General features: G+C 40.5%; 1 protein-coding gene across 1 annotated transcript in view; it reads left to right on the top strand.

The window, feature by feature from the left end:
* The window catches only part of VPS13C (vacuolar protein sorting 13 homolog C), a 6,956,796-nt gene that overhangs the window by 4,531,418 nt on the left and 2,410,048 nt on the right, over window positions 1-15,330 (top strand). The window contains exon 54 of the mRNA XM_044076309.1: window positions 13,799-14,164. Coding sequence (XP_043932244.1) covers window positions 13,799-14,164 — 366 coding nt within the window. The remainder of the gene's footprint in view (window positions 1-13,798; window positions 14,165-15,330) is intronic.

Genomic DNA, 15,330 nt, shown 5'->3' with positions numbered 1-15,330 from the left:
AATAAGCTTTCAGGGGGAAATTTACTTATGGGTGGGAGTGGAACTTTATTTGCAGGCATGAGACTGTAGCAGGAACACCTAGAAGGGAAAATATAGCAAAATAGGGCAGATTCCTGAAGAAATATATGAGAATATTTGGTATGTAAGATATGAATTCAGTACTAGGCTCTCTAACAGAATTTGCTTATTATTCCCCATGGTGCAGTAACTGGGTTAAATTGAATAGAAACTGTTTCAGATCTTACACTGATAACTAAAATAAAGCTGCAAAATACTGAAGTAAAAGTAAGATACTGGAACTTTCCTACTTAGCTGTTAAAAAGAGGAATTTAAGGAATGGCTAGTAGAACGATTCAAGCTTTATTAGGGAAGATGGACATCTTTTCAGAGGGGATAGTGAGTACTATGACATTAAGATTGAGTTTAAAAACCGGGAAGAAATGAGAGAAAGAAGATATGGCAAAGTAGTAATAGGAATTTAGAAGTGTTGAATGGGTTAAAACATTGCAGAAAGGAGAATTTCATAGAACAAGAAGATGAACAACTGCAGATTTATGAAAGGAAATAAAGGAGTATTTGATTAATATGGATAGGTTTAGAAAGGTTGCTGTTAACCTATTTTTTGTTCATTACAGAGCACAAAAACATTTAGCACAACATCTTAGGCAACAGGAAATAGAAAGGGTTGTTGCTTAGAGAGCCTGTGACAAGAAAAATAATCAGAGATCCTGCAGAGGCAGTAGAGCTAATTTGAAGATTTTATGAAAAACTGTATAAAGTAGAATGTAGAAACAAAGAAAAGTGACAAAAGGGAAATATTCATGGACGACCTGTTTATGTCAAGATTGGAGGTAAAAAAGGGTCAACAATTAATGGGAAATCTCCTATAGGAGAGCTCCAGGGAAGGTGGGAATGAAGAAAAGTTTTGCTTAACAGTATTATAAATGGTGGTGGTGGGGTGCCAGCATCTTGGAAGACAGTTATACTGTCAGTATCACCCAAAAAGGTTAAGGTCCCTTCAGACCCATCTTCTTATAGACCCATTTCAGTTTTTAAACATGATTATAAATTGTTTATCAATACTGCCTAAGAGAATGGCAAATGTATGGCCAAAATTGATTAATGTGGACCCAGTATGGTTTTGTGCAAAGGAGACAAACATTTGACAATGTCAGTAGAATGGTGATGATCCAGAGGGAAGCAGAATGCAAGAAACAGCTTCTGTTCTTGGTGGGACTAGATACAGAGAAAACAGTCAGTTGAGACCGCTGGGATTTTGAGTAGGGTATTGGTAGCATTTTAATTCCTTGTTGGAATAATAGAATTAATTAGCAAGCTATGTTAAGGGTTGGAAGCAAGAATTAAAGTAGAAGGGTTCCACTTAAATAGGATGAATTTGAAGGGAGGAATAAGGCATTTTTTTTAATATTTAGACCTATTGGTAAAGAAGATAGGAGACTTACAAATTCAAGTATGGTAATCAAGAAAACTTAGCTTTACTTGCTGATCCAGAAAGGATATTTCAGTATTTTAAAACATTTTGAGGCAGTTTTTTTGTCTTTTGTGAATATAAAATTAATGAAAATAAACTAAAGGCTACAGTGATAAATGAATTACCCATACATGAAGTGGGTTCAACAGTACCCATATGCAGTTATTATTCAGAGACTGTTGGTCAGCATATTTTCACATATTCTGTACTTTCTCATAACTTCATTAATATAGTTACATACATACAGTGGTATTCAATATGGAACAGAGAACAGGCCAAGATCAAACTACAGAGATATGTATGTTTCTGTTTCACCCCATGTTAATTTTTCTCATAACAAAGTAGGATTATGAGAAGTAGCATAAGCCTGTTTCTGATCTGAAATACAGGAATCCATTTTGTCAGCTGTAATGTTTGAAATTATTCTGCTAGAGAAAATCCATCTTGATGCCTATATTTTTTTAAATTTCAGTATCAGCCCAGCAACTTCCCTACAAGGGATTGATATCCATATGTATGCTAAGAGAAAGGGATGGGGAATACTAAATGAAATTCCAACTCTGGCAGATATTTTAGTTGTGTTTAGTACAGAATCTGATGATAAGGGGATAATTAGTAGGATATTTTAAATACTGCCTCATAATTATTAGAATCTGTCAGGTTAGAAAATATTGGGGAGAGAGACTGGAAATTCAGATAGCAAAGGGGCACTGAGAGGACATCTGTATGCCTACCAAGTATGCACAAAGTCCAGAAGGTTTAAGATTTTTGCTTGGTAGTGTTTGCATAGGTATTTTTGTACCCCAGGCAAATTTTAGACAGTTTTCCTCAGGTCAGCAAATGCTGGAGCTGTGATGGGAAAAGAGAGAACATGTTTTTAAGAGTATAATGAATCTCACAGAATTTAAAAGATGTTCATCATGTTTCACTGTTGCAGTCATGACTGTAGGGTTCTCCTCTGCCGGCAGGCAGTCCTCGGTCGGCCAGAATCCCAAAGTCTGGGTCCGGCGTCGGCTGTTCAGCCATGCTCCCTGACGTCAGAGTGCCAGGAGTACAAAGCTGACAGCCGACGCCATGTTCCCCAGTCTTTCTTGCCGTGTGGTGATAGCAGTTCGCAAGTGCCGGTCGGCTGACTCCTGACAATTTTTTATGAACAAACTTCAGTCCGAAGACTTTCTTATCCTACTCAAAGCTAAGTACCCCGTTGGGAAAACTTTTTTCTTGCTCCAGTCCGATGTCAGAAAAAGTTAATAATTGTATTTCATGTGGGAAGCAAATACCTCATAAGGATTTTCATTCTTACTGTATTCCTTGCTTAGGCCCTGACCACGACGTAGCTAGTTGTCAGTTTTGTGCTAGATTCAATCAACGTACAATTAAACAAAGGTACGATTTTGCATTTCATTACTTTGGTAGGCGTTTTAATTACAAAATGTCGTCGGATACGGTTCCGGCTACCGGAGTTCACAAACGACGCAAGGACAAAAACAGGCCTCCGAGGTCCAAATCAGACGATATCGTTCAAGCAGAGCCAGCTTCAGGTTCGGCTGTCATCAGTGAGGCGCTTTTGCAGCCCCTGTTATCGGCCATTTCAGAACCGATGGCTGAAACGGACACCCACGAGGAGCCAACTAGGCCTTTGAATATTTCTGTTGAAGGACCTTCGGACAATGCTCCTTCAGATGGGTCCGGAGCCGCTGTGCAGGTACCGGCTTCCGAAGGGGTTTTCAGGCCTACTCAGCTTCTAATAATGGCAAAGCCAAAGACAAAGGCAAAGACTCCTTCCAAATCAAAGACTGCAACACAGGCCTCTTCTGATCCGGCTCCCAAGTCACATAAACCGTTACTTAAGATGGCGGAGGACTTACTTACTACGATTAGGGGTTCACATCCCCCTCCAGATAAAAGGCCAAGGCAGGAAGTTTATTATGACTCCTCTGATCAGGCTTCTGTTTCTTCAGTTTCTTCTTCTGACCAAGAATATTCTTTCCCTCCTTATGAAGATTATGATGCTGAGGAATCCATTCCTTCAGCTTCTCCCCCTGAGGACTTCACTTTTGGGGAAACTTTGCATGAAATGAGGGAACATTTCCACTGGGAAGGACAGGAGTATTCGGATTCTAAGAAAAGACTAAGGGATTTTCTTCTTCTTCCCCAACATTAGACCCCTGGCTATTCCTCCTATTTTGGATATTGTGGATGATGCTTTTTCGGAGGCTAACTTAACCCCTGACTCTTTTCCTCCAGCTCCTGTTAAGCCTGACAGATATTACAGGGTTCCTGATTCCCACCAGTTTTTTATACGAGAACCCTACTGCTGACCCTGAAACCATTTCTCAGGATCCTAAGGGAGTTAAGGACGCTTCTGCTAAAAACCCCATTCCCAGTGAGAAGGATTCCAGATCTTTAGAAAGATGGGGCAAAAAAGTGTACACTTCTGCAACTTTATCTATTAGGGCTTTAAACTGTCAGTTTCATATGCTGAAATACCAGCAATTTCTCCTGTCTGTTTTAAAACAAAAGCTAACTTCCTTTTCCGCCTGTGCAGATAAGGAATTACATGACTTAATGCATGCCACTGAACAAGTTGGGAAGCATGGTTTACGCTGTGGATTTGATGCCTTGGAGGCTTCTTGTAGGACTACTGCCTCTGGCACAGTAATTAGAAGGCATGCATGGTTAAAGGAACAAAATTTGCCAGATCAAGTAAAAGCTAAATTATTGGATGCTCCTGTTCAGCATAATGTTTTGTTTGGATCTAAAGCTGAAGAGGTGATTAAAAAGATGGAGGACAAGGCAAAATCCATGCAAACAGTTAAAGATTTCTTACAAGTACAGCCACCCAGATTTAGTAGGAATTGGCCTACTAAAAATTGGTCCTTTCCCAATTCAGACAGGCCTCAGAGGGGTAGATACAGATGCTCCCGAGGAAGGCCTCAAACACAAGCCTCTTATAGACCAAGACAGTGGACTACTACCACCCCTAGGGGAGGAGAGGACAGGTCGCAAGCTCATAGGAAACAGACTCAATGACTCCTTCTGTTGGGCTGCAGGAACTTCTTGTCTGGAAGCCCCTCTCAGAGGAAAACTTTCTCTTTCACCAAAATTGGCCTCATATATAACCCAAGACAAGTGGGTTCTGGATGTGGTTTCAAGAGGTTAACAAATTCCATTTTCATACTCTACCAAGGCCAAGCGGATGGCCAGATCTTCCAAAACATGAATGGACAGAGCCCTTAAACCAGGTGGAAGCTCTCTTGGCTATGAAAGCCATAGAACTAGTTCCACTTTCAGAGATGGGACAAGGTTTTTACTCAAGGCTCTTTCTAGTCCCCAGGAAGAAATATTCATGGAGGCCCATTCTGGATCTGTCAGTTTTGAACACTTTTCTAGAGATACCAAAATTCAAGATGCTTACTCTACAGCAGCTACTTCCAATGCTGACCAAAAATGCATGGATGGTAACTTTAGATTTAAAGGAGGCATATTTACACATTCCCATCAGGCAGGACCGCAGAAAATACCTCAGGTTCAAGGCCGGATCGAGGCACTTTCAATTCTCTGCACTGCCCTTTGGATTGTCTGCTGCGCCCAGGGTCTTCACCAAATGCCTGGCTCCAGTAGTAGCTTATTGTAGACTCAAGGGAATTCAAATTTACCCTTATCTGGACGACTGTCTTATTTAGGCAGACAGCAAGGATGTCTTACTACAGCATCTACAGTTTGTTCAGAATCTTCTCAAGTTCCTGGGATTCACTGTAAACAGAAAAAAGTCAAATTTGACACCCTCACAACAGATAATTTTTCTGGGCGTTTCTCTAAACACAACAACCCAGATGGCATTTCTGACATACAAAAAACAGTTACAGCTGGCTTCAACTTTCAAAACCTTGGCAACTTTAACTCCGCTATCTGCAAGGAGATTCCTGCAGGCTTTGGGTTACATGGCCTCCTGCATCCTTCTCGTACCATATGCAAGACTACATATGAGGAAAATACAGTGGTACCTAAAAAGTGTATGGTCTCAGCATTGCCACAGTTTAGACATACTGATCTCCATCCTGCCTTGTCTTCAAAAGGAATTCCTTTGGTGGTCCAAGGCATTTACTCTAAACAAAGGAAAACCCTTCTGCCTGCCTCCTGCCACTCAGATACTAACCACGGATGCCACAGATTATGCCTGGGGAGCCCATTTTCAGGGCAACTGTCTGCAAGGCCTTTGGACAAAGGATCAGAAGCACCTGCATATCAATTTAAAGGAAATGTTAGCCATTCAGAAAGCCCTATTGGCCTTCAGGAATCTTCTACAACCAGGACAACTACTGATACGGACAGACAACACCACAGTTATGTGGTACATAAACAAGCAAGGGGGGATCTCATTCCTACCCCCTTTGCAGACTAGCCATGGATCTGTGGAACACAGCTCTAGCTTACAATTTGGACCTTCAAGCTCAGTTTCTACCAGGAAGCAAAACTTCCTGGCAGACAGTCTGAGCAGAAACCTTTCGGACCCACACGAGTGGATGCTGGACACCGAAATATTCAAGATGATAACAGCAGTCTGGGGATGTCCTCACATAGACCTCTTTGCATCCCACCTCAATCATCAACTACAGATTTTTTGCACCAGGACTTTCCATGAACTAGCTTGGAAAGTGGATGCAGTATCATTCAGTTGGAGAAACCACTTGGGATATGCCTTTCCGCCTCTTCCTCTTCTTCCACGGGTATTATTAAAGATCAAACAAGACAAGCCCAATATGATAATCTTGCTGGCCCCAAATTGGCCTCGACAGTTTTGGTACCCAACTCTGAAAAACCTTTGTCTGGAGCCCCCTTGGATTTTACCACAGAATCCGAACCTTCTATCCCAACACCAGGGTCAGGTTCTACACTCCCATGTCAGAACACTCAGCCTGGCGGCCTGGTTAATCCAAGGTCTTTGATTCATTCTCTCCTACCCAAGCAGGTTATGGATGTCATTTTAGAAGCCAGACGTCCTAGCACTAGAAAATCTTATGCAGGAAAATGGAAAAGATTTTGTTCCTGGATGCAGGCTCAGGATTCTGATCCTCTTCTTCCTAACAGTCCTTTGATTTTACTTTACCTGACAGACCTCTTACATAAGGGTCTCTCTTGCTCTTCCTTTAAGATACATGCCTCTGCTATTTCTGCTCATTATAATACAGACCCTCCAATCTTTTCCCACCAACTCATGAGACAGTTTCTCAGAGGAGCTAAGAACTTAAGGCCCCCTAGATCTCCCCCCATTCCTGCTTGGGATCTCAACTGTGTTTTGGAAAAGCTCACCTTACCTCCTTTTGAGCCTGCTGCCACTACTGACATCAAGTTTTTATCTTGGAAAACAGCCATCCTGTTAGCTCTGACCTCTGCCAGGAGAGTTTCAGAGTTGCAAGCTCTTATGGCTGTGGAACCTTATATTATTTTTCATCAAGACAGGGTGTCTTTAAGGACTAATCCTACTTTCATGCCTAAGGTGGTTTCCAAAGTGGCTTTAAATCAAACTATTCACTTGCCAACTTTTTTCCCCACTCCTCAAAGTAAAGGGGAAAGGATCTTACATTCCTTGGATGTACACAGACAACTACGATTTTACCTGGACAGAACCAAGGACATCAGGAAATCAGAGCAATTGTTTGTTTCTTATGCTTCAAGTTCCCAAGGTAAAGCCATTTCAAAACAGACCATTTCTAAATGGATTGCTCATTGAATCAGATTTTGCTATTCACACCATGGAAAGCAAATCCCAGGGAATATAAGGACTCATTCCACCAGAGCTGCTGCCACTTCCGCTGCCTTCCTCAGGGGAGTTCCTACCAAAGACATTTTGGAAGCTGCAACTTGGAGTTCAGTGCATACTTTTTCAAAGCACTACAATCTACCTCTCTATTCTAAGTCTAGGGCAGGCTTTGCTTCTGCAGTCTTGCAGGGCCTTTTAGCCGCCCCTTCTTCTTTATGACCACCTCCCTTTCATTCTGCTTTGGGATTCTACCCTACAGTCATGACTGCAACAGTGAAACATGATGAACATAGTACAGTTGTGTGCACTTACCATAAATGTAGATGTTCGAGTGTCTTCACTGTTGCAGTCTGGGTTTCCCTCCCTCCTGTCCCCTCTTATTTTTTACTTTTGTGTGGTTCCTTTTTTCACCATTCTTCTGAGGTGTATTTGCAAAGGGTATGGGATCTTATTCATTTTGGGACTCCTGACATCTGGGGCAAGAAAAACTGGAGAACATGGTGTCGGCTGTCAGCTTTGTACTCCTGGCGCTCTGACGTCAGGGAGCATGGCTGAACAGCCAACGCCAGACCCAGACTTTGGGATTCTGGCCGACCGAGGACTGCCTGCCGGCAGGGGAGAACCCTACAGTCATGACTGCAACAGTGAAGACACTCGAACATCTACATTTATGGTAAGTGTACACAACTGTACTTTCCTTACACAGTGCTTTGTCAGAAATGTTGTGTGAGCAAATTCAGATGGGATGACTTCGATAATGCTTTTGATTTGGGACACAGGATCTGAATTGCCTATTCATAGTAAGTCGTTACTAAGTTTTATGCTATTGACTACCAAAAAAATCAGTTACTAGGAAATAGAAATCAAAATTTAAACTGTCTATAACTGAAGTAGTGAATATTGTAAAGGGGGTAAAATAATAGGAAGTCTATCTTTTAGAAAAGGGAAGGAGCAGATTATGTAGAAATTAATTTTAATTTGCCAGTGTTTACAGAATAATGTTCAGGAGGAAGCAGGAGGGAGGTTTAAGGGATGGCAGGAATTAAACATACTGGAGTGAATGATTTTTTAAAAAGAAAATATATGCATATTGCATGCAAGCAACCTCTGCTCAGTGTTATACAGACTCCTGAGAGGTGTTCTCTGTTTATCTGTCTGTGCTGTTTATGACTCTACCTAAACAGAACAAGTGGCAAAGCAAACATCTAGTCTGAAGACCCCAACCCCCTACTATCACAATATCAAAGGGCATGACAAATACCTACCCAGAATTGTAGCTTTCTCAACCAGTGCCATGTGCTGGTCCCAGGAACTACTGTCCCACCTCCTCAGAAGAGAGAAGGGTTGCCAGATTTCTGACTGGCCAGGTAAGGACAAAGTCTTAAAAAAAAAAAAAAAAAAAAGTCTTTCACTGTAAGTGAAGACTAAAAAAAAAAAAAAAAAAAAAAAGGTCTTCCATGTCTTTAATGCAGAATATCACAGTACCGCTTTAAACTGAAGTAGCTCTGTGTTTATTTTTATAAACAAACAGAGCTTACTTCTGTTTAAAGCGAAACATCACAGTTCTGCATTACACAGACGTAGCTCTGTTTTGCGATGTTTTGATTGGCCCGTATACCGGTATATGGGCCAATCAAAAATCGCTAAACACAGACCTACTTCTGTTTAATGCGGAACATCGCAGTTCCACATTAAGCAGAAGCAGCTCTGTTTTGCAATGTTTTGATTGGCCCATATACCGGCATACGGGCCAGTCAAAAATCGCTAACCACGGAGCTTCTTGTGTTTAATGTGGGACTTCTGCATTAAACACAAGAAGCTCTGTGTTTAGCGATTTTTGATTGGCCCGTATGCCAGTATACGGGCCAATCAAAAAAAAAAAAAAAGCAGAGGCTGCCCGGGATTTAAACCGGCAGTGCGGGACTCAGGATCAGGCTGCTGATCTCGGGACAGACCCGCCCAAATAGGGACATCTGGCAACCCTGGAAGAGAGAGAGATAGAAAAGAGACCTCTGGAAAACATCAGCTGCCATAGTTTAAACCCTGTATGGTGCAGTGCGCAGGTTTTAATTTTTTATACAATTAAGAAACAAATCTCTTCTATTTTAAACAAATGTTGCAAGCAGTTGCTACGGTTTAGACCACATATAGAGTGCTACAGTGCTCAGGTTTGACTGCAAATGCAATACTGGGTTTTACAAGTCAGTATTGCATTAAACAAAGATTGAGATTGGCTGACTATGCCACCCATCCAAAACTTTGTACCAGGGGCAGTTGCCATTCTCGTTCTGCCATAGCTACTCTACTGGCCTAACCCAACATACCCTGCCTTTCTGGAATATGCTGTCCTTACTTAAGTCGAATATTTCCCCATCAACTTTTAAAGCTAACCTGAATGATTGCAGATTTTCACCAGGAATCTGTGGTGTAAATCTACTTGATGGGGGCAGTGTTAGTTTACCAGCAGTACTGGGTGATGTCTACTTAATGGGGGACACTGTTAGTCTCCCACCACTGCTGGGTGATGTGACTGAGCTACATAATGTTCTTCTCTGGCCGTGAGCTTAGTAAGCACCTAGGGACTTATAAATAGGGTCATTTGTCTTGATTTAAAAAAAATGCATTTGACAATGGGAATCATGATCTACTTAAACAACTTAGTACCTGCATTTTTTTAGACCATGTATGCTCCTGGTATAACCATTTTTCTAACGTGACATTCATGGTCTCCTCTGGACCCCATCTGTCCTCTTTAGGTTCCAATTCTAATGGTATTTCTCTAAGCTGAGTCTTGAGACTGCTGCTACTTTCTCTTTTTATAAAGCAACTCCCCTGTGATGTGATATTTGTCAGACTTAATTTAGTGGTGTATACCGATGACATACCATTTGCTCAGCTTGTGAAAATGGTTTTGAAGAGTAGTCCTAATCTTTATGATGACTTTCGTTAGATCAGGAATTGGCTCTCGCATAAACTAAAAATTATCATCAGAAAATCAAATGGTACAATATTCACAAACAAAAAAAAATTAATGTAATAAGTAAATACTATATTTTTTCTTTATCATTTTCTTCTTTTTCGGCTGCTCCCATTAGGGGTCGCCACAGCTGAGCATCTGTTTCCATTTCTTTCTGTGCTTTGCATATTGCTCTGTCACACCACCCACCTGCATGTCCTCTCTTACCACATCCATAAACCTTATCTTAGGCCTTCCACTTTTCTTCTTACCTGGCAGCTCCATCTTTAGCATCCTTTTCCCAATATACCCAGCATCCCTCCTCAGCACATGTCCAAACCAACACAGTTTCGCCTCTCTGACTTTGTCTCCAAACCGTCCAACCTGAGCTGACCCTCTAATATACTGATTCCTATTCCTATCCATCCTTGTCGCACTCAGTGCAAATCTTAACATCTTTACGTATGCCACTTCCAGCTCTGACTCCTGCCTTTTTGTCAGTGCCACCGTCTCCAACCCATACAACATAGCTGGTCTCACTACCCTCTTGTAGACCTTCCCTTTCACTCTTACTGGTACCCATCTGTCACAAGTCATTCCTGACATTCTTCTCCACCCATTCCACCCTGTCTGTACCCTCTTCTTCACCTCTCTTCCACACTCACCATTACTCTGAACTGTTGATCCCAAGTACTTAAACTCATCCACCTATGCCAAGTCTACTCCCTGCATCCTCACTATTCCTCTATCCTCCCTCTCATTCACACACACACACATATTCTGTCTTAGTCCTGCTGATCTTCATTCCTCTTCTCTCTCTAGAGCATATCTTCACTTCTCCAGGGTCTCCTCTACCTGGTCCCTACTCTCACTACAGATCACAATGTCATCTGCAAACATCATAGTCCATGGGGCCTCCTGTCTGATCTCATCTGTCAACCTGTCCATCACCACTGCAAATAAGGAAGGGTTCAGAGCTGATCCTTGATGTAATCCCACCTCTACCTTATACACATCTGTCACTCCCACTGCAGATGTCACTGCTGTCACACTACCCTTGTACATATCCTTTACCACTCTTACATACTTCTCTGCCACTCTTGACTTCCTCATACAATACCACAACTCCTCTCTAGGCTCCCTGTCATATGCTTTCTCCAAGTTCACAAAGACACAATGCAACTCCTTCTGACCTTCCCTATATTTCTCCATCAACACTCTCAGAGCAAACATTGCATCTGTAGTGCTCTTTCCCGGCATGAAACCATACTGCTGATCACTAATCATCACCTCCCTTCTTAACCTAGCTTCCACTACTCTTTCTCATAACTTCAATCTGTGGCTGATCAGTTTTATCTCTCTGTAGTTAGTACAGCTCTGCACATCACCCTTATTCTTAAAAATAGGTACTAAAACACTTTTTCTCCACTCCTCAGGCATCCTCTGACTTTCCAAGATTTCATTAAACAATCTGGTTAAAAACTCCACTGCCATTTCTCCTAGGCACCTCCATGCATCCACTGGTATGTCATTTGGACAAACAGCCTTTCCATTCTTTATCCTTTCATAGCTGTCCTTACTAATCTGTTTCACTATCTATCCCCACATCATCCAACCCTTCTCTCTCTCTCATTCTCTTCATTCATCAGCCCCTCAAAGTACTCTTTCCATGTGCTTATGATAACCCTCTGTTGCCTCTTATGTTAGATGAATTTATTCTATTTATTCATTTTCAATGCCATCCTCTCATTAACTTTACATGTTGTGCTTTCATGTAAATATCTACCTAAAACATTTCAACTTTGTCAAAAAAAATCTTTTCAAATTGTCATATGTTTAACCTACATATACAGTGTGTTACTTGTGACTGTTATAAATAAATCTTATTTCTCTCTGCAACTTCTGTAATTTCCACTTGTAAATATCTTACTTTGTATGCCTTAATAGTTATCAGTTGTGTAACTCAGTTGTGTTGTAATACTGTCATTGCTTTTTAGGCCCAGGAAATTAAAGAAAAGACTCCTTGGGCCAGCCTGTTCTAGTTAACAAGTCTAAGTAAAATAAATTTAATTTTATGTGATTTTGATTTTGTAATCTGGGTAGATTAAATCTTTGAATGAGTATGACTGTTGGACATTAGTTTGTTTTGCGTTGTAAGATGATGTGTTACTTTAAGCTGGTTAAGTTTAAAGGTGTTCTGGGATTGTAGCCATACAATTCTTTTGAGTGCTGTACAGTAGTAGACTTTTTTGGTAATGTTTTTGCAAGCCTGTTTTAGGTAGCGCAAGTAGGTTTTATGAATGCAGGAGTTGTGGAAGGCTTGGTAATAAGAGTGTGTGTGCTGCTGTGTTTATGCCATCATGTGCGGTTTTAATTTGTACACCATACCACTTTCTGGATGTTTTTGTTTACAACATAATTTGTGTTAACCAAGTGCTTAGTTTTGATATCTGATAATACCAAATGATTAGTTTAAAATATTTTTTCTGATAATTTTCTTTAAGGATGCAGTTTGAAAGTCTTGGGTGGGTATAGGGGAGAGTTGGTGCTGAAAGAAGATCTGTTAATTGATTTATTTTTGGCATTTAATATTAAGTGGGAGCCTGATTTCCAGGAATGTAGTTTATTAAAAATATTCTTGCACTATTGTTTGGGTCTTTCACAGGGCATCATTGGTTGAGTCAATTGTGTACTGCACTACTTCAAATTTGTCATTGTGTATGTGCCATTTATAAATGTTACAATAGTGATGTGTGAATGGGCCCTTGTGTACTCCAGTTGTCTTGACAGTAAACATTTTGAATTTTTCACTAAGGTAGCTTTTGAACCACGGTACAGTGTTAATAGGCATATCAAATAGGCGTACAAATTAATATACATTTTTAAGGAAGTCTTGCCCCCACGCATAATCTGTGGATTTACATTTGTTTAGTGTTTTTCATCCATCGATTAAATGATATGTTGCTTGATTGGGACTTGACAGAGCATGCAAGACTTTCATCATCTTACCACCACCTGCCTATGCTTGGACATTCTGTTCTCCACACTTGCAAATGGATGTCCTTGTAAGGCAAGCTTATAACTCTATATTCTTCCTTTTTCCTCTCTTACTGCGGTGATCACTTAGTTTCACTTGAGGGCAGAACTGTGATGTATATGTTCAGAATGCCCTCCTAGCTATTAACGTATAATGTTAGAGTGTGTGTGTGTGTGTCTGTGTATGTGTGTTAGTGGGAGGCTAGTCTACCTGTGAACATGAGAGCTGACAAGAATTTTGTGATAACGAGGGTCCCGGGAAAGGGCAACTCTATCAGTGACCCACTTCTGAGGGAGCACTGCTAACTATCAATTGAACAGCAGCTTATATGGTAAGTATGCAAATATCTTTATATATTTATATGTAATATATGCATGTATATTATTTGAAGGTCTTCCAAGCTCTCTGATTCAGCACTGTATGGCTGTGACATATTAACACTACTCAAACCATGTATTTTTCTGCTCCCATTTGGAATTTCAACAGTAATTGTATGACTGTGGATTACTAACACAAGTCAAAGACTACCTTCTTTTGTTTCCTTTTTAGATTTCACCAATAATTTTGAACACTGTGATGACCATTGTGACAGCCGTAGCACCGAAGCAGGTTGAAGCAGAGACACCGATCTTAACAGAGGAGACTGGAAATCTGTGGGCTTCAAAGAATATTATGGAGTGTAATTACTGGTTCCTGGGCACAGACAAAGCCATCGAAGTAAAAGAAACATATAGAAGCATTGAAAGAAGAACAGGGCTTGAAGCTTTAGTCCTTGAAGTGGATTCAGTGCAAGTAACAATGGACTGTGGGCAGGGTCATCGTACTGTTCCAGTGCTGCTGGCAGAATCATCCTTGAACGTGAAGGCTAAAGACTGGACATCACTGTTGAGTGTTGATGCACTTATGAGTCTTGAGGTGTGTACCTACTTTGCATGCAGTTATTTTATTTAATGACTCAACATGAAGATAGGTCTGCCTGTGGAGACACGTTAAAGGGTATTTAATGGTCCTGGCAGAAGCCTGAGTAGTGTACAATACATCAGAACAGTCCTTCCCTCCCTGTCTATGTTGTTGCAGCCCATATCTACCTGTTCACTATGTTCGGTGTTTCATTTGTCTTCCGGGAAAGATGTCCCCACTAACACATGCACTTAAACTTCTCCTAAGTTTAAAGTTGTAGTTAAATGGTCTGTATGGTAGAAAATCAAAATAAAACCCATAATAATAATTGTTGCTTTCAGTGTTACAAACATGGCTTCATAATCTTATGGTAGTTTAAGCATTCTGAACACCAGAGTCCATTTCCTTGCTTTTAATTGTTTCACTTGAGAGACACCATGTTTCACATTTCGGTGAATTATGAGTTGTGATTCATGGTAAATGGATCAAGTCAGCACACAGTACTGATGTGTGTCGTATATTGTATCTGAGTGACTGATACTAGGTTTCAGAAGTTCTTATCTCCTAGGATCATCATTATAACTTGGATATTATTTTATGTTATAGAGGTACATGTTGGTTTTATGGGCATTGTGAGGTTTACACTATAGTGAGAAAATTATTTATGTGACATTCGTTAACTGGGTTAGTCTGACTGGATTAAAAGTCCTTTTTCAGTGGAGACCGGAGGAGAAAAGCTCTAAAATAATACAAGAAATACAAAGAGTAATTGCCATGACAGAAGTTAACGAATAAGTTGAAACAGTACTATGGGTACATGGTACAAAATTGACAGAGGCAACAAACAAATGACAACATGCTAAGTATCGGACTAATATATATATATATATATATATATATATATATATATATATATATATATATATATATATATATCATAGTAGAGAGCCATCAGTAAAAGGAGAGAAAAAGCAAAACTTAACAATAGAGGTCACAGGGTGGCTGAAGCAATAGGAGCAGTAGGACCTTAAGACCTGTAATATATACAGGAGAAATTAAAACCTTGTGTAAAAGGCCAGTGAACAGACAGAAAGTTGCTTATCGAAATTTAAAAATAAAAGTTAAATTTGGCTTGCTGTCTCTAGAAACTGAAATAAAATAGAGGGAATCAAGTTCCATTC

The sequence above is a fragment of the Protopterus annectens genome, chromosome 7.part0 (assembly GCF_019279795.1).
Source record: "Protopterus annectens isolate FY-2018-M chromosome 7.part0, PAN1.0, whole genome shotgun sequence".
Lineage (NCBI taxonomy): Eukaryota > Metazoa > Chordata > Ceratodontiformes > Protopteridae > Protopterus > Protopterus annectens.
Note: the sequence above shows the minus strand (reverse complement) of the source record. Positions and strands in the feature narration are given on the sequence as shown.